The sequence below is a fragment of the Aulonocara stuartgranti genome, assembly GCF_965226115.1.
Source record: "Aulonocara stuartgranti genome assembly, chromosome: 23".
NCBI classification, from domain to species: domain Eukaryota; kingdom Metazoa; phylum Chordata; class Actinopteri; order Cichliformes; family Cichlidae; genus Aulonocara; species Aulonocara stuartgranti.
The window spans coordinates 8,014,644-8,037,888 of NC_138958.1; the positions used below are offsets into that span (position 1 = coordinate 8,014,644).

General features: G+C 38.7%; 2 protein-coding genes across 4 annotated transcripts in view; one reads left to right on the forward strand and one right to left on the reverse strand.

The window, feature by feature from the left end:
• The first annotated feature begins 149 nt into the window (after positions 1-149).
• On the forward strand, positions 150-19,988 carry lama3 (laminin, alpha 3). 3 transcript variants are annotated; one of them, XM_082523174.1, is made up of 38 exons: positions 150-449; positions 1,759-1,872; positions 2,053-2,165; positions 2,255-2,338; positions 2,431-2,534; positions 3,160-3,204; positions 3,290-3,444; positions 3,572-3,682; positions 3,894-4,002; positions 4,530-4,700; positions 5,991-6,187; positions 6,266-6,382; positions 6,454-6,605; positions 6,710-6,848; positions 6,934-7,033; positions 7,120-7,236; positions 7,330-7,500; positions 7,588-7,739; positions 9,787-9,993; positions 10,086-10,234; positions 10,348-10,510; positions 11,324-11,451; positions 11,538-11,688; positions 11,797-11,901; positions 11,993-12,126; positions 12,357-12,474; positions 13,756-13,890; positions 13,976-14,118; positions 14,211-14,318; positions 14,430-14,550; positions 14,638-14,744; positions 14,895-15,075; positions 16,037-16,186; positions 16,281-16,440; positions 16,524-16,651; positions 16,741-16,834; positions 16,926-17,036; positions 17,140-19,988. In XM_082523174.1, the coding sequence occupies exons 1-38, from the start codon at positions 255-257 to the stop codon at positions 17,283-17,285; spliced, it is 5,085 nt and encodes a 1,694-aa protein (XP_082379300.1). In that variant the 5' UTR covers positions 150-254; the 3' UTR covers positions 17,286-19,988. The 3 variants fall into 3 exon arrangements, with proteins under 3 accessions (XP_082379300.1, XP_082379301.1, XP_082379302.1); XM_082523175.1 differs by lacking the exon at positions 6,266-6,382; XM_082523176.1 differs by lacking the exons at positions 14,638-14,744; positions 16,037-16,186; positions 16,281-16,440; ... (2 more) ...; positions 16,926-17,036; positions 17,140-19,988 and having other exon boundaries at positions 14,895-15,011.
• A 61-nt stretch (positions 19,989-20,049) lies between these two features.
• The window catches only part of osbpl1a (oxysterol binding protein-like 1A), a gene marked incomplete at its 5' end in the record, with an annotated part of 31,010 nt that continues 27,814 nt past the window's right edge, over positions 20,050-23,245 (reverse strand). The window contains 6 exons of the mRNA XM_082523177.1: positions 20,050-20,640; positions 20,950-20,970; positions 21,249-21,339; positions 21,425-21,548; positions 21,640-21,753; positions 21,947-22,073. Coding sequence (XP_082379303.1) covers positions 20,538-20,640; positions 20,950-20,970; positions 21,249-21,339; positions 21,425-21,548; positions 21,640-21,753; positions 21,947-22,073 — 580 coding nt within the window. The 3' untranslated portion in view covers positions 20,050-20,537. The remainder of the gene's footprint in view (positions 20,641-20,949; positions 20,971-21,248; positions 21,340-21,424; positions 21,549-21,639; positions 21,754-21,946; positions 22,074-23,245) is intronic.

The window sequence follows — 23,245 nt, forward strand, 5'->3', positions numbered from 1 at the left end:
ATATGAGTTCAAAAGTTGTGATTTCTTCTAGATTCATTTGTCACTTATTTCACACACTGCGTCTTCCTTCGTGTGCAACCACACCTCACTGAACTTTGATCTTAAGTCACACATATAGTTACACTCTCAGTCACTTATACAATCCAGCTTTTCTGCAACTCTCTCGCACAAAAAGCTCCAAGGTTCAGTCGAAGCTCCCTCCTAGCAGGGAGGATTTTTTTAATACACTCACAGGGCTCATTGAAAGACTTAAAATGCAGTGGGCTGCTTCTTGGCTTTGCATTGCAGCGCCTTTGTTTTTGCTCTGCTTTGCTCCAAGTTGTCCCTCTGCTCAGAAATATCCAAAGTGTTGGCATGACAGACGCACTCAGATCCGTCAGAAGCAGCACAGCAGGAAAACGTTCTGTGATCCTTCCTTCAGCAACCAGGCAGCAGGTGCTGCCACTCAGGTAATGCAGCTGCTTTTTGGCTTATCTGTTACTCACTGTGTTTTTCCTTCTTATTTTCTATACTACTGTTTGTTATTACATTATGTGCAGTGAGAGAAAACAAGGTCAAGAAATCTTAGTGACTCGGTTTTTGTGATCTGAGCATATAAAGCTACTATTAACTCTTGTGCAGTCACTATCAGACATGAGTTTTTTTACGTGCCAGATATCCTAAGCTCACCAGACCTTTACTTGGATATATAATAACCTGGAGCAGACTCATTTCCAACATGCACATGCTCTTCAATACGTATCTCTATGTCGCACACCACACTGTTAAAAAAAAAAAATCCTAGAAAAACAGTAATATTCCGGCAGCTGGGGCGCCAAAATAATACCATGAAATAACAGAAAATAACTTTCCCATAAAAATATGGTTATTTTCAGTAATGACAATACAGTTTGTTGCCCTAATTTTACATGGGATTTTGCCTTTTTCATGTGCTTTTAAACATTAAATTAGGAACATTTTAATGTGATCAAACAATGAAATTACCTATAAACAAGGTCAATGAATGTGGCAATATGAATAATAATACTTAAATGTACAGAAATATACAGTTAACAGTTGGTTTAAATAATAATGCATTGCATGCCCTGGGACAGAGGCGAGGCTGCCATATCGCACCATCGGCCCCTCACCAGTAGGTGAAGTGTCTTTAACAAGGACACAACGACCGAAAGTGTCCGAGCCGGGGCTCGAACTGGCAACCTTCTGATTACAAGGCAAACTGCCAACTCTTGAGCCACGATCACCCTAAATAGCAATAATAGTAATAATTATTTGATGTAAACAAAGTTTATAGGAATCATGTTATATATTTTTCCATAGCATTACATTTGAATTTAACAGTTCAATCCTTCACATAACGGACAAATATTTGTGCAATCATGATGCATTTGTGAATGTATTTTAACAATCTAAATATGCATATGTACAGACAAATACATTTACAAAACAAGGAAATTATGTTTTATTACATTACAGTGATTTTACATTAATTTACATTTGAAATGTGAAATCACAGTCTATTTATGTAAATTTAATGATATTCTAGAAGAACAGATCAAAACTGTAAAATACTTTTATATTAGGACTTTTTCTTACAGTGCACTTTACAGCAAATACTACAGCAAGAACTGCATTTACACCTTGTATAATGATTGATTTGTGGTAATGCATTACTTTAAAGTAGGTCAAGCACCCCTGGAGTTTTCCATTATGTTAATCGCCCCATAGTCGACTGTTCATCTCGCTGTGTCATTACAGAAGTGCAGCTCTGGCTTCTACAGAGAGTGGGCCGGACCGAACAGGGGCCAGTGTGTGCCATGCAGCTGCAACGGGCTCTCCGATGAGGGTGATGAGCGTACAGGGAACTGTGTGGTGGGTGCTGACTCACACATGCACACACAAAAAGACAATAATTACTCAGATACAAGTGATGTCTCTGCTGCTGAGAAACAATATTGTAGCAGATGTCAGTGTTGTAGCATTTGTAGTCACGCTGCTGGGCCAGATGGAAACCATGTTCCTTTTCTTTTGTTTGATCTAACTGGCCTCTAGAAATGTCAGTTCGACACTGCAGGAAATCGCTGTGAACGTTGCAAGGAGGGTTATTTTGAAGATCCAGTGAACAGAACCTGTCGTGCCTGTCCATGTCCCTTTACAGAGAACAAGTCAGTATCTGTTTATGTCCTACTCTTCCTGCACAGCTTTCCTTTTCCTTGTTTTGCATGAATATGAAGACCTTCACTCTTTGTTTTAGTTTTGCACTGGTCTGCCTCGATGTTGGCTCAGGAGTGGTGGAATGTTTGTGTAAACATGGTTACAGTGGAGTCAGATGTGAGAGGTAACCGTACATCATTTGCATCTTCATCTTTGCAGCAAACGCCCCAACCCTCAAACTTATTTACTTTTCTCGTGTTTTTTCCCCCTTTTAAGATGTGCATTTGGTTATTATGGCAATCCCATGGTGCATGGGGGCATGTGCAAGCCCTGCAACTGCAAGAAGAATGGTTTGAACATGTGTGATTCTCTGACTGGAGGTGACTATTTATGCAATAAAGAAATACATAATAAGTAATGAATAAATAGATAATTACTCATTGAGAAAAAAAAGATCTCAATCCCTTTGTGCCAGAAGTGCACCGATGTTTTCTCCAGGTTCACTTTGCAATGCATCTGTAATGTATAGTCTACAAATACAGCTGAGGAAATCACCACTCAGTAACATAGAGTGAAAACATTGCTGAAGGACGGTGTCTGTAGTCATTGAGCTGTGAGAGACTAAACATGACCTCCATGGGTACAGAGTGTCTGGTTGCAATTTATTTTGCTTTAATGAAGGTCTGCTTTCAATTCTTCTCATATTTCTCGGGCATGCTCCTCAGCATCTAATTTAATTACATGTTCTTGATGTAATTTTAGTTATTTAAGGCATAAAATTAATATTATTGTATATATACATTTTAAATGAAATTGTATTTATTTATTTATTTATGTATTTTTGGTTGTTTGTTGTTTGTTTGATTTCCTACAACTTACTTATACTTACTGTATATTTTTGTAGCCTGTATCTCCATATATGGATTTGCATACATGGGCTAATATGAAAGCTAAAGTGGCCTTCATGTGATGAGATCCAACTTTACTATTTTTTCCTTTCAACAGAGTGCATCACATCTGGTAATAGTAACTGTGGGGATCACTGTCATGGTGAGTCTGTGTTGAAAGTTCATCTTGCAGTCGTGTTTTGACCTATAAAACTAAGACTCACTACATTTCATCTTGCCTTTACCAGCAGAGTGTGACAGCTGTACTTACACTTTGCTGGTGGACTCGGAGAAGATGGATGATGATCTGGTTTGGCTGAAGCAGCAGCTGCAGAACATCAGTCATAGTCCTGTATCACGATCTACTCTGAACAACCTGGAGGCTAACATATCTGAAGCAAAGGTAGCGATTCACACAGGGAATAGGTGTTTTTCTGAGAAAATACACTGCCCTTGAGAATATTTGCTATTTCAGATCATGCAGCAACATTTATCCAAGTTCAAAGTACTTCTTATCTAATGTTTCTTAGGTACAGATGGGGAGGCACAGTACTGCTGTGAGACTCCTGGATCCAAAGGTTGAACAGCTGGAAGCAGATGTGGCTGCTGACAGATATGACTTGTCTCAACTGAGTGATGAGGTACCTGGAGTGAATTTTCCCATGCTAATCAAAATGTAACTCATCCAAGAGACTGATAATTTTTCCTTTTTAATTGTAAATGCAAACTCATATTAGAATAGTAGAGGATAGCCAAATAGAATGAAAGACAGAGAACCCACAGGGAGCTTTCCCAGCTCTTTATGTTGGCTTATTATTAAATATATTTAAATATTTTCCAAAATTTTACCAGAACCTTGACATTACATCATATTTGAAGAAGACCTTGGAGTCTGCAAATGAAACGAAGTTAAAGGCAGAAGATCTATTTAAAACAGGAGGTCTTCTCACACCAATACAAGGTACATCTCTGAAATATGAAAATATATGTGGTCTTATCAGCGTGAAGTTGGAGTGTTCCTAACTTTAATAATTTCTGCTCAGTGATATCAGGTACAAGCAGACCTTTCCTGCCTCTCCTGCCAAAGACTTTGTGACACTTGTTAAGGAAACCGAATTACCTGTTATGTCAAAGTGGGCATCGGGCTCAAGAGTTGGGAGTTCGCCTTGTAATCGGAAGGTTGCCAGTTCGAGCCCCGGCTTGGACAGTCTCGGTCGTTGTGTCCTTGGGCAAGACACTTCACCCGTTGCCTACTGGTGGTGGTCAGAGGGCCCGGTGGCGCCAGTGTCCGGCAGCCTCGCCTCTGTCAGTGCGCCCCAGGGTGGCTGTGGCTACAATGTAGCTTGCCATCACCAGTGTGTGAATGTGTGCGTGAATGGGTGGATGACTGGATGTGTAAAGCGCTTTGGGGTCCTTAGGGACTAGTAAAGCGCTATATAAATACAGGCCATTTATATCATTTAACAGCACTGTCTCTCCTCTTGTCAGATCTGATAAAGCAGCTAACTGAGGCGAAACCTGAAGATTCAGTTTCTCTCTCTGAAAAGGACAAAGGCAGGATGATGGAAGAAGCTCAGCGCATCATGCAGGAAATGAGAAAGAGAGGCTGCACTGCTCAGAGGGACAAAGCAGGAAGCGAGCAGGAGAAGGCACATAAATGTTAGAGATCTTTTTTCCTTGAGCATAGAGATTACAGTATGCTTATGAGGAGAGAGAGTGGGGCTGAAAATGGACACATTGGCATTTAGTATTTTAAATACAAACATTGTGTTTCATGTTAAATTATTCCACAAAGACCAACCCCCTTTCACCAGTTGAGAATTCACTAATGTTTTTATATAAAAATGACTGTATAAAGATTTAATTGACATTTTAAGAAATAACCAACTGGCATGTCCGTTTGCTAAAAATGAAACTGCAGCATATCTGCTGAAATCAAATGGAAATAGGAACAAATACCCACCAATAACTAAAAAGGTGACTACTTTACACACTACAGATGTTCTCTTCTTCCTCTTGTTTACGGTATTTATGCTAGGCTAAGTAGCCAGCATGTACCTTTATACCGAATGGGTCGATACATCCATCTATGCCCAGATAGCAGAATTATTCTCATGAAAACATCAGGCCCAGTATACTTCCTTGGTTTAACCTATACTTCCATATTTGGGGTGATTCTCACTTTAATCCTCCACTCTTGACTGACTGGCAGCAAGATTAATCTGTGTGTGCAAATCAAATAGTCTGGATGTGGAGATAGTTTTGACTCCCATAGTGTATGTGACCCAGGCTCTCACCGTTTATTGAACCAGAGCAAACACAAATATGTGGCAGATATACAGTTAGCTCCATAAATATTTGGACAGAGACAACTTTTTTCCAATTTTAGTTCTGTACTTTACAACAATGATTTCCAACAAAACAACTCAGATGCAGTTGAAGTGCAGGCCTTTGGCTTTCGTTCAGTAGGTTGAACAAAAAGATATGGAGAGCTCCTCTGACCGCATCTTCACAGGAAAATCTTCCAAATTCAAGCACCACACCTCAAATTAAGTCCAGGTCTTTTCTCTGTTTAATTGATAATGACAGTACGAAGAAACTGCCCACACCTTCATCTGATTTGAATGTGGATACCCTCAAATGAAAGCTGAGTCTACAGATAATGTCCAAGTCCATGATGTAACTATGATTGGAATATGTTTCAGTAAATGATAAAACCTTGTGTCAGTGTCCAAATATATATGGACCTAACTGTAGTGGCAGGAATGCGTCTCAGATCTTTAAACAGAACAGAGGACATGAACAATCAGCCAAACCATTTCAGAAACACAACTGCAGATTAATAATTTCATCATTAATGAAAATATAATTGTCAAAATTAGAGTTAGAAGACATTCTGTGGCCAATATCAAATAACTCTGATATCTAAATTTTGCACACTCTCTTCAGTGTTAGAACTAATCAGCAACGACATGATAGCTGCTGCAGAAATGAAACAACTCATCCTGATTCAGAGTGGAGACTCTCTCATGGCCTCACATTCTGCTGTGAGAGAGTTGGGCGAGCTGCTGTTGGATGCAGAGGACAGAGTTGACAGAGCAAGGGGTCTTAACCTCAAGAGTCGTACTGCCCTACAGGAGCTGCAGGTAATGGGAAATAAAGCTCTCATTGGCCATGTCATACATTTCTGATGACACACTGTTTTATCTTTCTTCTTTTTCCAGCATCTTAAAGCTCAGCTGGATAAAGAACAAAGCACTCTCCATCCTGGGACTGAAATGACTAAAGATCTGCTAAAGAACATTACTGACAATTTGTCGATACTTAAGGAAGTTAAAAAAGTAATAAGCAGCTTTTTATAACTTCTCAAAAGTATTGGACTTTGCATTAAAGTTTACTGTTTAAATTGCAGGAATTTGAGAAGCGAGCAGCTCAGTTGGATGGTGCCAAGCTGGAACACTTTCAGCAGTTAAACAACAGTTTAAAAATAGCAGAGGTGGAAGCTATAGCCCAGGCAGAGGAGCATGCAAAGGAGCTCAAAAGAGTGGTGACAGAATTACAACAGTGAGTGTGAATCCCAAGAACAAATAAAGAAGCAAGGCAGATTTAGATTAGCTTGGGCCCCGTTTCTTGTTTAACATAATAGACCATCTTGGATTTTGTTACAGAGCGCTTCATACCGCTACTAACAGCACTTCACTGGTCAGCCTCCTGGGTATAGGGGCCTATGACAGCATCATTAAGGCAGTAGAAATGGCTGAGAAGGCAGCAAAGGAGTCCAAAAGGGCTGCTGATCAAACCTTAAAGGTAACTTCAGTGCTGTTAGTAAGAGTTATTAAAAAATCTACGTGTTTATAGAAAATATTAATGCAATATTTGAATGATAAATTAGGATGTGAAGAAGGGAGGTCTGATCAGCAGGTCTGAACAGCTGAAAGATAACTCAAGTTATCTATGGAGGGAAACCAGAGACACTCAAAGTCACCTTAAAAGTATGTAAAAACAAAACAAGTATCAAGACAAATATATTGAGTTTGAATGTGCAAAATGAAAAGGTGTTCTAATTTCTTTTGAACAGCGGTGTCACGTACAGTAAATGCTCACAGGAATCGTGTAAATAAACAAAAGAAAAAAAGAAGATCACTGAGAATCGACACCTCATCCATCGGTGACAAACTCAAAGAGATCAAAAGAGGTTTGTAGAGCACTTGGAATTGATGCAGATCAGAAAATAAACGTCAAATTAGTTATTGTATCTGCATATGATAGTTTTTCTTTTGTATTTCAGATGACACAGCGGCACTGATAGTGTCTGTGAAAACTGCTGCTTCTGATGCTAACGCTACAGTCAGCAGTGTGAAAGAGAGACTGAGAAATATCAGCGAGGAAGTGGGAAGAATAACTTTAACCAATATCAGTGTGAATATAAATGACATGTTGACAGATGCAGACCAGGCTGGTAAGTGTTTAAATTCCTTAAACATATTCTTGCAATTAAAATACAGTCATTTAAAGGTTTTATGTGTTGTTATTTTATCCGCTTAAGTAAAAAGCTTCAACAAAGCATTCCCTGTGATGAGTGACAAGCTCGCAGAAGTCAAGGCTCTTGGTAGGAGGATGTCACCTCACCCAAACATGACAGAAAGCATCCAGAGAATCAAGGACATAATAGAGGAGACAAGAAACTTTGTTAATAGGGTAACATTTTCTTTTTAATTTCATCTTTCCTATTAATTTCTTAATTGACTTGTCAGATTTGATTTAAAGCTGGAACAGCCTCACAGTGTATGACAGTACAGTGTGCATATGAAATGTGTAGCTTGCAGACTGAACCTTATGAAGCTGTCGGCTGTGTCTGCAGTTTTCCTCAGCTTCATGGTTCTTTGCAGGTATCTTCAAGTTTTCAAGAGAAATTAGCACTGCTAAAATGTAAAAATTCACAGTATTGCATTGCTTTCATTAATAAATGCAATACAAGAAAATCAAATAACTCAGAAAGGCCAAACAAATACACAAAAGTGAAATAAAAAAACGAATTAAAAAAATCCACACTTCTCAAAAAAACTTTAAAATAATAAAAATGAATAAAATAAATAAATAAATAAAATCATGTCACAAAAAATTGCACTAAATTAAATGCTTGACTCCAAGACATTAAAAGACCATGTGGCAACAGAAAAATGAACAACAGGTGATACATATGCTGGGGCGAGTGATTAACTAGTTGAATAAAAGTGGCACAGAAAATAGAGGGAAGCAGGATGTTATTAACGATCACAAAGAAAATATTATTCAATAAAACAGGAAGTAACTCAAACAGGAGTATTAACAATACGAGCAAAAACAATAATACAAACTTTTGATCTAATTACAAGATATTTACAATTTTTTAATGATTGTTAATGTAAAGTGTTACCTGCTATTACCGAGACAGATATTTTATTATGTTTGCAATTTACTTTTCAAGTCAAGGGACGTTCATTTATTTCACACATTAAAGCACAGCAGACCCTGACAAAAGTGCTGCACAACAATCGATACAACAATTAGGAAAATATAATAATATGATGAAAGGTTATTAAAGGTTAATAAACTAAACAAGAGGTTTGACTTTCATTATTAAAAGGAGCTAGCTATAGTGACAGATTTAATCTGTCTTTAATTTCAGAGAGGAATCACAATTTACACCAGGTTTCTTTACATGACATTAAGGTATGAAGCCTGAGACAGAATAGGGCCTTTAATCGACCCCTGTGGTACTCCACGGGTCAAAGTGGACGCTTTAGAACAAATCCTACTGGAAAAAGAACCGTTAATCAGATATGACTTTAATCAGTTTGGAGCAGTGCCATTGATATCACTACACTGCTGAAGATAGGAAATTAATATTTCATGATTCACTGTATCAAATGCAACAGTAAGATCAAGTAATATAAGAACAGATGAGTGATCAGCATTGACAATATAGAAGAGTCATTATAAACTCTCAAAAGTACTAATATATTGCTTAAGGCTGTTTCAAATTAACACATTATATATTAAGTGCTATGTAAGCACTATCCAAAGAGAATTCATTTGGCCTTGGAGTGTGCAGAGATTATCTTCAGTATTTCCCTTGTTTTTGGTGAAAGGAGGACAGAGCATGATAGCTGGATTGTATTTTGGCTTGATTCATAGACAAAGCTGAAAGTATTTTCCCCTCTGATCAGGAGTAACAAGGCTGCCAGCTATGGGAAACTAAATTTTTGCACAGCCCAGACTGACATCTGTTGTCTGGAGGATCAACCAGGTTACAGGGTCAGCTACATGCGACTGCTCTCAGGAAGTTTTAAATAATCTGCTGAACACAATACGGCCTTAAATGCTGGTGCTGAGTCAAAAAGCTAATATACTTGGTTACATTTTTTTTTTTTTTTTTTGCTGAGTCTGACCTTTCAGAAATCAACAGACTTTACCAGCTAGAATTACTACTTGGATGGTGACATTAGAATTATTTACATGTGGAAAGCTGCTTCATTTAGTAACTCTGATGCAAACATTCACATTGGAAATACCAAAAAACCCCAGAAATTCTGCTTGAGTTGGTGGACCAAAAATAGAACTCAAAGTAGTGCAACCGTGTTTCCATTACCCCTAATTTGTAAAAATAAAATAATAAATGTATGAATACAATAGTTTATTTTTTAAAAACACATAAATTATCTGTTTTTGTGACACACACGATTTCTACCGTCTCTTGTCACAGCTCTCTCTTGGCACCACTTTCAATGGAAAGAGCCACATTGAGCTTCACCCTCCAAGAGACCTTGAGGACATTAAAGCGTTTACAGCTGTCGATCTTCTCCTCAATCGGCATCACAAAATCCCGGCTAAGTCTGATGTGAGACGAAAACGACACCAGGATGAACACAGAGATGCCAACCTGTTCGTTTTCTACCTGGGCAGCAAGAATGTGAGCGTGCATACCGGCCTACACAGGAAGCATGATGTAGTTTTTCGTTTTTTTCTTTAATATACCTTAGGTTTCTTTTATTACATTTCTAGGCTTCTGGAGACTACATTGGAATGGCTATCAGAAACACTGTGTTGGTTTGTGTCTATAAGTTGGGTGGAGTGGTTCATGAGATAGAAACCAGCCAAATAACACTCGGAAGCGTGAACTCCTCAGCCGTTGACAGAGTTATCTTCCACAGGTACTGAGTACATATGGTAGAAGTGTATTTTAAAATGAACATGGATTTGCTAGCTGAAAGTTTACATGATGTCACCAACATGTTTCTTATCTTCGTGCCAACAATTCCTGCAGGGTTTACCAGGACGCTGAAGTGAACGTCACAAAGAACTTCACGTCAAAGGAGCGTGTCAGTCTCCCTCCTAAACGTAACCTCCCAAACACAATGACAGGCGTCTTCGACTTGGATCCAGGCAGTGTCGTTTTCTACGTGGGGGGCTATCCCGATTACTTCACTGTAATAAGTCTCTGCTTTCATTTCATCCTGCCTGCAAATTTATAGTGTTTAAAGGGGTAGAGAGTTGAAAGACGACTCAAAGCCAATTCAAACTCATTTAATAAGCTTGTGTAAAATTGTAAACGTTGCAATAGCAATGATAACTTTTGTATAACACACAAGCAAGCACACAGAAAGTTTAGACACTGTGTCTTTCATTTGTTTAGCCAAAGATAATGGGTTTTAAATAAAGGAAAAGCTAACATATAAAAACTAGTTTCCAGCACACACAGCTTCAGTTGACTTGATGGGTGGAAGAAGTAAAGAAAAAAGTACGGAAAAAGGTGTATTGTATTGTTTATTGTCAAGATTTTGACTCATGGGGTAACTCAACGTATTGCATGATTTTCTAAGTTTTCTTTGAAAACTATTTGGAATTTATTTGATGCTGAAAGAAGTGTTTTGATGGAAGCCATGATCTCCCAATTTTGATATGGATTTGATTTTATATATTATATCACTGTTTTATAGTATATATGACAATATTTGTTTTGTGGAAATAGGGTTCCATAGACTGCATGAATGACATACAACAGTCTTATTCAGAGACTGAAATTGAACAATTTAGTGAGAAAGGTACTTTTTGTGAAGAAGTTGAAATACAAAGTCCCTATCATAGTCTGTCATCATCCTTTTGTGGGAATGGGTTAATGAAAAATAGCTTAGAGCTTCTGAGCCCTAGAGAACAGGAGTGTACTCAACAAAATCATTTGCATTAGTAAATGACATGTTCACTTTTTCAGTCCAATTTTCAGTCCTCTTTTGTTCTCATAGCCTCCAGTGGAGCTGCGTTACCCCAAGTACAGAGGAGCCATAAAACTCTCGTACCTGAATGATAATCCTGTCTGCCTTTTTAACTTCAAACATGCTGTCAATATGGATGCAAAACAGCACACTGTGAAGTAAGCATAAAACAAAAAATTAAAAATAAAGGTCGGACATTGTGTTGACTAGAAAAGGTCAAATAATGATTAAATTATGTGTTTAGGATTGCACAGGAAGAGGTGTCTGATTATTATGAAGGAAGAGGTTACCGCATGGCGTTCATAAAGGATCCTGACTGGAAAAAGAGGCGACTGTTCAGATTTCACACAAACAGCCGAGAAACAAATGCCTTGTTATTCTACATTGGAAACAACGTAGGATTTTAATTTTTGAATAGATGCTTGAAGCACTTATATAACTGCATGTTTAACAAAAAAACAAACAAAAAAAGATTTAAAATTCATGTGTTTCTTCTGTTTTAGGAGTCCTTTTTCTGTGTGTTTGTGGAGAGAGGCTTCCTTGTGCTACAAGGTCAACAAGCTGACAGAGAGATTAGACTTCGGAGTGCTGAAAGAGTGTCTCTGTTTGTAAGAACAACAATACAATTAGTTACTTTAAAAAACTTGAAAGTCTTTTTGTTAAATTCATGCCTTTCTAAGCATATGCTTCCTGTTTCAGGACACGCAGTTTGCAATTGCCATTGCAGATAAATTAATTGTGTACTATGGGCAAAATACGGTCTCCACAGATCACATTCAAACAGACTACATCAGTTATTACATTGGGGGTCTTCCAGCAGAGCTCAGAGAGAGGTAATGCAACACACGATGCTTTTAAAATCATGTCAAACTCAGCTTCCTCTGGGAGGGAAACAAATAATTCCCTACTGAAAGACTTACAAAAAAATCAAACCACTCTCATGACCATTACTATATGACATATAAATGCCAGTGCCAATGTGTGTGTTGAGTAGTCTAGAAGAAAACAGTATCAGCTAATCAAACTGACCTTTTCTATGAGCCTGTCTGCCTTTGAATCTCAGACACAACATCACAGCTGCACCGCTCAGGGGATGCGTGGATAACCTGAAAGCAGATGCTGAGATTGTCGAGTACAACAGGACAATAGGTGTCAGCAGTGGATGTCCAGTCTCCTCACTGGTAAGTCTCGGTCCGGGGCTCGTTGTGTCCTTGGGCAAGACACTTCACCCGTTGCCTACTGGTGGTGGTCAGAGGGCCCGGTGGCGCCAGTGTCCGGCAGCCTCGCCTCTGTCAGTGCGCCCCAGGGTGGCTGTGGCTACAATGTAGCTTGCCATCACCAGTGTGTGAATGTGTGTGTGAATGGGTGGATGACTGGATATGTCCTTAGGGACTAGTAAAAGCGCTATATAAATACAGGCCATTTACCATTTACAAATCTGCATTAAAATTTCTCTCAGATGATCAGAGGATAGACTTTTTGAAACTTTTTTTTTTTTTTAAATAAAAGATGGACTTAACCGCAGAGTCTGAGTAGTGAAGCCAGTGCAGAAGTGCACGGCACCTGCCTGGTTTCTAATGCACAGCAGGGGGGTAATTCTCCTTAGCCAGACTTTTAAAAAGTTTATGAGAAATTGTACCTACTTCTCACTTCATTTTAGCTCTTCAAGAACTTGTTGTTTTGATAACTTTGTGTCTTATATAATAACGCAGAGTGTTCCTTTTTAAAATTATGGCCCAATTAAGTATCTAAGTATGAGAATTGATGCCTGTGCAGCGGTGCTTCGAATGTGCCTAGTTTCTAATGCACAGCAGGAGGAAAACTCCTCGTTAGTGTGTTTGTACCTGCTCGTACAAATGTACTTACTTCTCACTTTTAGATCTCAGTACCCCATCAAATTGTTGCCTTATTAACTTTGTGTCTTATGTAACATAGCAGCGTGTTCTTTTTGAAAATTATGGCACCATTAAGTGTAAAATAGATGTTTAATTGAGGCGCTTCACGGCAAGGTACCTTGTGATTGACAAACCCCTTATCTCAGTTTTCCAGTCAGAGACACCCCTCACTTAACAAATCCATGAACCATGATGAACCAATCGTTATTGTGAAGAATAATCATGAAGTCAGTAGCATGATGTGGCCATTATTAGCTATCACACCTACCTGGAAATAACAGGGGAAAAAAGACTGTAGCAGCAGTTTGTTTCTTATATTCATATTAAAATAATATAACTGTCACGGGCTTAAATTAGTTGCCAGTGGTTACTCATTAAGGATATAGTAGTGTATTCAACTTCAACAATAGTGCGCTTTATTACTTAAAAAGTTAACTTTTCATTTGTAGGTGGAAAAATGTAACATTTCCTATTTCAAAAGTCAATCTCTGTCTAGCTTTAAAACACTAAATGAATAGCCTGTAGACACAGGGGTCTAATACTAGTGTGTTTCTGGCTTGTGTATAGGGTGTTCGTGCAGCTACATTGAATTCGGCTCTTTCTGTCGATTCTCTGTTTGCCTGGGACGAACAGCCAGTGAGAGTCTCGTTAGGCTTCAGGAGCACAGGCAAGCGGGGCGTTGTTCTGAAGAGCGGCTCTCAGGTAAATCTCGTGTGCCACACTTTTTGATTTAAAAGAAAATCAAAAGGAAAATATCAAGATGACTTTAGTAGTACTCTCACTGCAGGGCTCCAAACCTGTCCACAATCTCCAGTTGTCCCTGGACGATGGCTTTGTGGTTTTTCATAGTTTTAATTATACCCTGCGGTCAAATGAAAGGTATAATGATGGAGTCTGGCATTACGTGTCTGCAGTGGGGAAGCCATCAGGGTAAGATCTGTCATCTTTTTGCTGATACCTGGATTTTATTGCAATTAAAATTTAAAATCAGCACGTCGCTAATGTTGTCGTGATTTTCTCAGGCTGCTGCTTAGCATTGACAATGTAAATGTGAGTCCGGCACATTCAGACCAAATCAGCATGCAAAGAGGAAAATTCAAAGGCTGCATTGCTAATCTTTATACAAGCAGGTTTGTTATACATTCTTTCAGTTGCTTTATAATATATCTCACAATATATATCTGTTTATTACAATAACACGATTCAATTTTGATGAAACAAAATCTCCTCATTTCACACAGGCCGAGTATTTTACCTGCTGATCTAAGCTCATTATCGCAAACTGGAGACATTATCTTTGGTCAGTGCAGTCAGCCTCCCCCACCGCACTCCACAATGAAAAGGCCCCAGACGCACAACCTTGTAAGCACATCAAACTATTTTTTTTTCAGCTCCCCTATTGCTGGATAATGACATAGTAACAGCAGTCATTTTTCTGCTGTGTGTCAGATTACGACTCCAGCTGGCAGTCAATGTAGACCCCAGAGAGCATACCAACTCTATGAGAAAGACAGCTGGGTCAGTTACAACCTCCCACAAGAAAACCTTAATTATAGGTAAAATACTAAAACCTGAAAATTATAATGGCATTTTCCATGACTGGTTTGGTTTGGTAACCTTTAGAGTGCCTCGTCAAACCTTCATCCAGCTGTGAATTCATTCATAAACATTTAAAGGGACTTTGTTCTTGTTCTCATGTGTCTCAGGCCTCACTTCTCTCTTGATATCAATACCAAATCGTCCAAAGGGCTCATCCTCCATGTCGCAGGAAGAGGAGCCGTCCCCCTCCTGGCTCTGTACATGGCCAACGGCAAGATCAAGATGTCACTTGGTCAAAACAGAATCATCCAGCACAAGGAGAAGAGCAATGATGGCAACTGGCATAGAGTTTGTAACCAAGTCTCATTACAAATATTAAGTGATAAAAGCAGCAAAGCTCTAAACATTGGACTCCTGATTTCAAAGGAACAGTTGCAGATATATGGGAATTTCGGTTGCTTATCTCACATAGATTTTATCAGCAGTAGGATAAAACTAGAAAACTAGAAAACCAGCAAAATGCAAGTCAGACTAATCGGATTGAACAAAGAAGCAAAAGAAACACAGGAAAAAGGCAAACACTAAGAAACATGAGGGAGGAGACGATATCTCTAAAGAGGAGATCAATGGAACAAAAAAAGGTAACCAAAACTAAAAGAATAAACAAAATAAATAATAAAAAAAAATAATAAAGAAAAACAATAATTAATATTACTACTGTTGGCAGCTGGGCAGCAGGTATCTTTCATTAGAGCAAACAAATATAACCTTTACAGCAGCACCAATTAAGCTTTGATTGGATGACAAAATTAACAACAACAAAAATTAATTTGTTTTTTGTTGTTCCCAAGTGTCTCACAGGCAGAGAAAATATATATGTTATTCTTCTCAAAAAGTAAATGTATTTATTTCCCTAAACAACGGGCAGTGCCAAAATGAAGCGTTAAGGATTTAAATGGTGCAGAAAAGAAAATTACTGATATCAGAAAGCTTCCAATGGGAATTCAAACACCGCTAACAAGAAATATATATACAAAATATATAAAATACATTAAAAAAAATAATGACATAGTGGGCAATTACATAATGGAACTGATTTTTGAAAGTTTGTTGGAGCATAAATGGAAAGCAGGAGGAACAACTAATTTCTAAATCACTTTTATCATAAACAATCAGGACATAACTCTTAATATGCAGGGGAAAAAATGCAGTAATTCTTTTCTCATATCTGTGTGTCATATCACAATCATATCACAGTGATGGTGAAGTTATATTCTGTGGATGGCTGAGTTTGTTTGCGTGTGCGCAGGTTCAATTCAGCGTGGAGAACAGCACTTTTCATCTTCTGGTTGATGGGATCCGTGTGACTGATGGCCGCTTACCAAACAATGAGGGATCATCTTTAGACCTGCACAACCCTGTGTATCTGGGAGCTGGTACAAAAAGCAAAAACACTAAAGTCTGTATCAGACTCAAGCTATGGCAAATATTTTCCCACATCTTTTTGTTTGCACACTGACCGGCTTCTCTTTTCTCTTCCTGTCCTTTATCAGGGACACAACATCCCCACAGACAGTGTTATCAGCTGTATAAGGGAATTCAAAATGAATGATGTATTTGTTGGTGCAGCTGAGGTGAGCCACAAAGCCTTACCGTGCTTTCATGGGCTTGCAGAGGAAGGGACATACTTTGGTGGCGGTCACATCGTCTTAGGTTTGGCCTTGTATTTCAAAAATCTTGATGCTGCTGATGTGTTTCAATCATCCGCACACTCATAAAGAACATTTCTATTCTAGATAACTACTTCACCGTTGGCTCGCACTTTTTGTTGTCCTTCAAGCTGCGCCCTCAACACCTCACGGGTCTTCTCTTCCACGTTCAAAGTGATAAGACCAGCCTTAATGTGTTCTTAATGGAAAACAAGGTAAAACCTCTCGCTCTTGTGACAGCTAATTGGGCAGCAATTCAAAAGAAAAGCTGCATGAGATGACAAAATATGTTATGTTTTACCAGGTGGGCGTCAAAGCAAATGATGGTAATGGAGCTGTTAGTGTCTCAGTAACACCTCGTAAAAGCCTCTGTGATGGAAAATTTCACGAGGTTACAGGTAGGACATCGTGTATTAAAAACATTCAAGAACGTGAGTCACATGTTGATAGTTGTGCTTTTAAAATTCTTCTGTTATTGTTGTTTCTCAGTCTCCAAAAAAAGGAACGCATTCCAACTAGTGGTTGACTCCGTGTCCAAGGAGAAAGCAGGCCCCAAATCCACGTCATATTCAACGGCCCTGGAATCGCTTCACATTGGGGGTAAATCCATGAACCGCAGGGCATTATATCTTTCAGAGAGTTTCAGCTTTTTGTCGTATAATCTGATCAGAATCTCTTTGTGCTTTTTCCTTTCCTGAATTAGGGACAACAAATCAAAATGGAGCCCCTGTGCCTTCACCTTTTGTGGGCTGCTTGCGAAATGTGAAGCTTAATGGAAAGCCGGTTGCATTTGCGAAAGCCTCCAGAGTGGTCGGTCCAGTGAGCATCAACAGATGCCCCGCAAACTAATGAAATACATCATTACAAACAGGGATGGGAATAGTAAACCTAGTTAGGCTGAAATCAAGCAACAATTTTTCCAATCTAACGGAATTGTATTTCTCTAAGCTTCAGTTCCTTTTTTCCACCACGGGAATGTTTTCCTGATATTTGCTCATTACAAAGCAATGACGCCAAACTCATGATAGCGAGTTGTAAATCACCTGCAAGCTTATTTCCTACTCTCCCTACACTGTTCCAGACGCATTGATATTAAAATAGTCGCCCTGAAGCTGAAAACCTGTTACGGTCTACTTTTATTTCCCCACAGAACACCGATAAGGTGAGAAAACTGATAGAGACTCAGTTCAATGCAGCCACAACACCATCTAAGAGCACAACAGCAAAATTTGCCATAAATTTAGCAGTGGATTTTAAACAAATCCACCCCAATCCCATCTATTAGCTGCGCTAATCACCCTGCCTCGCAGCAAGGTCTTGCGTTTGAATCCCGAGACTCTGTGGCTGTTCCCCATGGAGTGTGCATGCTCTCCCCATGTCTGTGTGGGTTCTCACCAGGTACTTTGTCTTCCTCACACATTCCAAAGGCATCCATGTTATGTTAATTGGTCATTCTAAATTGGCTGCAGGCGTGAGTGTGAATGGATGTTTATCTATCTGCGTTAGCTCTGTGATCTGTCCACAGTGCAACACACCTCTCACCCAATGACACTTGTGATAAGCTCCGGCATTACCATGACCCTGACTTCCATACACTGGAGAAAATAGATGAATGAATTTTAAACATCTGATATATTTATCTGTCGCAATATCAGTCGCTTCACATTAACACAAAACCTTATTAATCAGTATAGGAACAGACAGGATCCATAAGAAACAGCATCAGTTCATTCCCGTGTTTAAAATTAAGGTAAATATTACATACACATGCACCTTACTCATACTAATAGCCTTAATTCTGCCCTACGTTTGACCAATAGATGGAGTGCTTCCCTTCATGTAATGCGAGGTGTTAGTTCACATTTACTCTCAGCTGGTGATGGCAGCAAAACATTACCAAGAACTTGAAGGTGTCAAGGTTCAAGTGAATGACATGGATGGATTTCCCCCCACAAATTGCTTTTTATTTTCTGTCTGTAGCAGTAGTGGTAGTTAGCACACACAGGCTTGAAGACTGTATTCTGCCCTGTAATTCAAGTGCACTGTAAAGCTGCTCAAGTCATATGAAATGAAGTTTGTCTTTTTTGTTTATTTTTATTTTTGCCCTTTGATATTACTATACAGTTCACACACATAGAGAGTGGGTAACTAAGTACAGAAGAAAATATATAGTTATTATTTATAGTGTAGTTATACTTTTATTACGAAAAATATGAATAAGATCACTTTAAATGTCTAATAATCTGCTCTACGTTTAAAATAAGTGAGATGTCATAAAAAGTAATAACAATAAATGTACAGCAGATTATTTTAAATGATACTAAACACTGCAGTCAATTACAATAATGTGTAACAGATATAAATATAAATGTAAGTATATTCTGATATATTTGCAGTTCATCAATATGCATGTGAAACTTTACTTTAAATGGTTGGCTAATTAGAAGTGACTCATAGAGGTCATTAAATGAGTGACAGAATATTTTAAATGTCTAAGAAATAGTCATAAATTATTCTAAATGTGCAATATGTAAATTACTACACATTCAAGCGGGCTGCATTAAATGACTAATCAATTAGGGTTACAAATAGATTATTATATAGGCAACAGATGACTTTTAACAAATAACAGTTCATTGTGAATTAGTATAGTACAGTTCTAGTATTGGGACCCACCCAGTTTGCGTTGTCAGTGGTTATTTTGCCCCTTAAAGTTGCTGGATGTCATCAAATTGCTATGGTTTATGGGGTGGCTGTAGGTCAGGAGGTTGAGCAGGTCATCTGCTAATTGGAAGATTGCAGTTTGATCCCTGGCTGCTCCAGTCAAATATCCTTGGCGTTAGCCCGCATCCATCAGAGTATGAATGTGTGTGAATCTTAGATAGAAAGCACTTAAGCATAGAAAAAGTCTGACTCTAAATTTTCTTTTCTCATTACTCATCTTTTTCTAATTTACATTTTAAACATTTTCAGCTTTTTTCCAACTTCTTCTCTGTGTGATTGTCAGCTTTTAGCAGTTCAGCTTTTTTGTTTTCATGTGCAAATTTCTGTATTTTTCATCTCGTTCAACATTTTTAACTTAAAATTCAGCAATTAATTCATTTCAATGCATACATTCAGATTCAAGCATTCACACTGCAGTTTCTTCAGAAAATGCACTTTCTAGTTTCCCCTTAAAGTAACCGTATGGGGGCACGATTTATTAAATATCCATCTATTCAGATTCTGTTGAGGCCTAGCATTAGATGTGTGTGTTCACTTTATTTACAGGTGGCTGTGGACCATCACTGTAGAAAGCTTCATCTCTGCTCAAGTTGAAGCACTGAACTGGACTGCACTGTGTTTGTGGCCCATCCCCCCCAAAATCGTAATTTTTGCTGAGTAAAATTATTTTCTTTTTGTTTTTTTTAATGTTAGTCTCTTTTCTGTGCTCAGTCAGTTGCTCAATAAGCTTGCATGACTTCGCCCTCATGTCTAAATATGGATATTCTGGCTCAAAACGCAATCACAGTGGCCAAACTGCCATCACTGAGGCTTTGCTCATGGTTTATATCAATCTATGTCTTCAGCAGTCAGAAAAAAATAAACACAAATAATAAAAAAATCATATTAGTCAGTTCTTAATGTATCTTTATAAGGTTGAGACTAATACAGAAAATTTACAGTGGGTTTTGTTCTGTAATCTTTTTTCCTTCACAAAGCAAAATACAGGAGAAAATAATCACAATCCACATTAGACGAGTAGTGGGTTTTCGAGTGCAATGCGAGTCCAGAGCGAATGTAAATAACATGAGGTCACTGACGGCTGGATTTATGGAAAGTATATACAGATATACAACTGGAGACAAAACACTATTATGAATATTTAAAAGAAGACAGGTGGACAGTAAAAATCACAAACCCTATCCACTGTGCTAAAAGTCCATTTTAAAGAAAAACCTCTTTAAGTCAATGCAAATGCTATACTGTCAAACATTTCCTGCACAGCTTCACCTCCATAAAGTAGATTAAGGCCACACTGTTTAAGTACACTTTTTTCATATTGCTTGGTCTTGTAATTTTCCAATAAAAACAGTTCATGCTTTGTGCAGAGAAAGTCCTTTAATAAATGTCCGGCATCTGGCTGTAGGCCCTGTTCCAGTATCCACCACAGAAGAGCCAGTCCTGGGAACTGGTGTGGGGATTTTGCCCCTGTTGAAACCACCTAAAAAACACATCACAGAAATATCAGCATTCATAGATCCCAGCAGGGCGAGCCAAAACTGAATACAAACAAGAGAAAGTGAGAAAGAAATGTATGATTCGGAGGGAAGATGGGGTGATTGAGTAATTGCATTTGGTGCCATTAAGAGGAGCTGCCATGCTGGTGGAAGGAAAAGCGGATTTATTAAATTTGTCTCTATCATATCTGGATAGAAAATACACACAGTGGTAGATAATTTAGAGACTCAGATGTGTTAAGGTCACGTGATCACATCAAACATTTCGGATGCGAACAGCGAACAGCTCTAACCTCGGGCCAAGGGCAGGGCTTCTTAACGTCAAAGCGAGGATGCAGCAGAAAAAAAAGACAAGTGAAGATAAAATGGAGATACAACTTGAGCTTTTTCAGCACACAAAGTATGACACCATATAGATAAGAACTGTTAATTCATTCATACGCCATGAAAACTTCATATGAGGTAATAGAAAGGCAATGGTATTTTATCTGCACTAACAAAGGCTGATGGTTTAATATTGCCTGGAATTAGTCAGTCCTGCGTGGTTTCATGTTTACTGCGTCAAAGTATAAAGAAAGAAGAACAGTCTCACCTCGCCTTCCACTCTTCATCCGCTTTGGAGCGGTTTTTCCGAGCAGCTCGCTGTTTTTCCTCGAGTCGCTTCTTCTCCTCGCTGGCGAGATCTATCAAAATATTTGACATTTTTTGAGGAAGCAAATGAAAATTTACCCCCAGTTTCAGTTTAGGTTAAGTACCACCAATCATTACCGATGTCACCGTTCTCCATGGCTCGTATGTCCGGTCTGAGCCTGCAGTCAGTCTGAGGGATGACTCCCTCCATCTCCTTATGCAACTCATTCAGCTGCATCGCAAAGCATGTGAAGTTGTACATCTGCAATTAAAGATTGCGTTTGTACGTTAAAACATTGGATTTCTTCTAAGAGTACCCAATAAAGATCTAATGGTGCATTAATCAGCAGGACCTGGACAGAGTTAGCTGGTCTGGGTGCTATTTTCCACAGCAGCTGGCTGCCAGGAACCACCTCCACAGTGTCTGCAGGTGGTGAAGGAACCTCCTCCTGATCCTCAGCGCAACCCTGAACAGCACGACAAACACAAATAATGCTGAACAGACAGATGAGCTCCAGCCAAGATGCATCATTACAGAACGTGTTAAATATGAACACTAATGATCTCGGTCGCTTGCCATTTTTACCACTGGATGATATTACTCATGCAAACATCACAACAGTAAAGTGAAGGGATTCCACAGTGTTCAGTAATTCATACCGCATTGCTGCCCTTCTTGTCCTCTGCCCCTTTTTTGTTGTTTTTCTTGTGTGCTTCAAAGGCAGATGGGTCAACAACATAGAGGCACTCTGTCCACTTCCCATAGAGAGCACACAGCTTCTTTTTGCTGTCAAACACACACAGACTTCAGAGGAGTTGTTGTAATTTCGTGAATACGTACTCTAACCTTAACCATAACCAGAGATGGGCAGTAACGCGTTACTTGTAACGCGTTACTTGTAACGCGTTACTGTAATCTGATTACTTTTTTCAAGTAACGAGTAAAGTAAGGGATTACTATTGCAAAAACGGTAATTAGATTACCGTTACTTTCCCGTAGGAACGCTGCGTTACTGCGTTACTAAAACCGTGATTTTTTTGCGAGAATGTCTCATGACAGTGACGTAAGCAAGTGCGACGTTGGTGACAGCAGCTGTGTGCAGATCAACAATGGATAATATATCGAGTGCGGGAGAGAGTATGAGCGTGCAGCGTTTAAAGTGTGGAAGTACTGACCTTACTTTGAGTTTGATTCCATAAAAAGTGACAAAAACATTAGCGTCCATCGTGCGTGGGAAGAAAACTTCTTTTTACAGCGAAAAAAACCCCTAAATTTCCGAGCAAGCACCGAGTAGCTACGACGTGATGGGAAACTCACAGAGACACTCGCGCGGATTCTTCAACTGACCGCAGCACACCTGCACCAGGGTAACCCTCCGCCTACCCTGCTCCTGCTTTACAGGTGAAAATAGAGCAAAAGGACCGCTGAGTCTTTGACTTTATTTATTTTCTGCTGTGTTTTACTTGCATCTGTTTGAAAGAGTGAGTGAAAACACAAAAAATATTTTATTTTATGTGCTGGAATGTGTAGAAAATAGGTTTAAATGTTAAACTAATTTATTCAAGTCAGAGAATGTTGCATATAATTAAATGTTTTGCTTGATGCATAAAGTTAAAAGATTAAAACTGATAAAACAAGTTAAAAAAAGAGACTTTTCCATTTGATTACATTTTGTATGATGGATTATGTAGAAAAAGTAGAATTGGGCTGAAAGATCTATCACTTTATCACCTCTTCAGGTTGTAAATCGTGTTTTTAAAAAGTAACTAAGTAACTAAGTAACTAAGTAATTAATTACTTTTGAAAATAAGTAATCAGTAAAGTAACGGGATTACTTTTTTGGGGGAGTAATCAGTAATTAGTTACTGATTACTTTTTTCAAGTAACTTGACCAACACTGACCATAACCACACAAACACACACGAATGTCCCGAGGCACAAACACTAGTAATGATTTC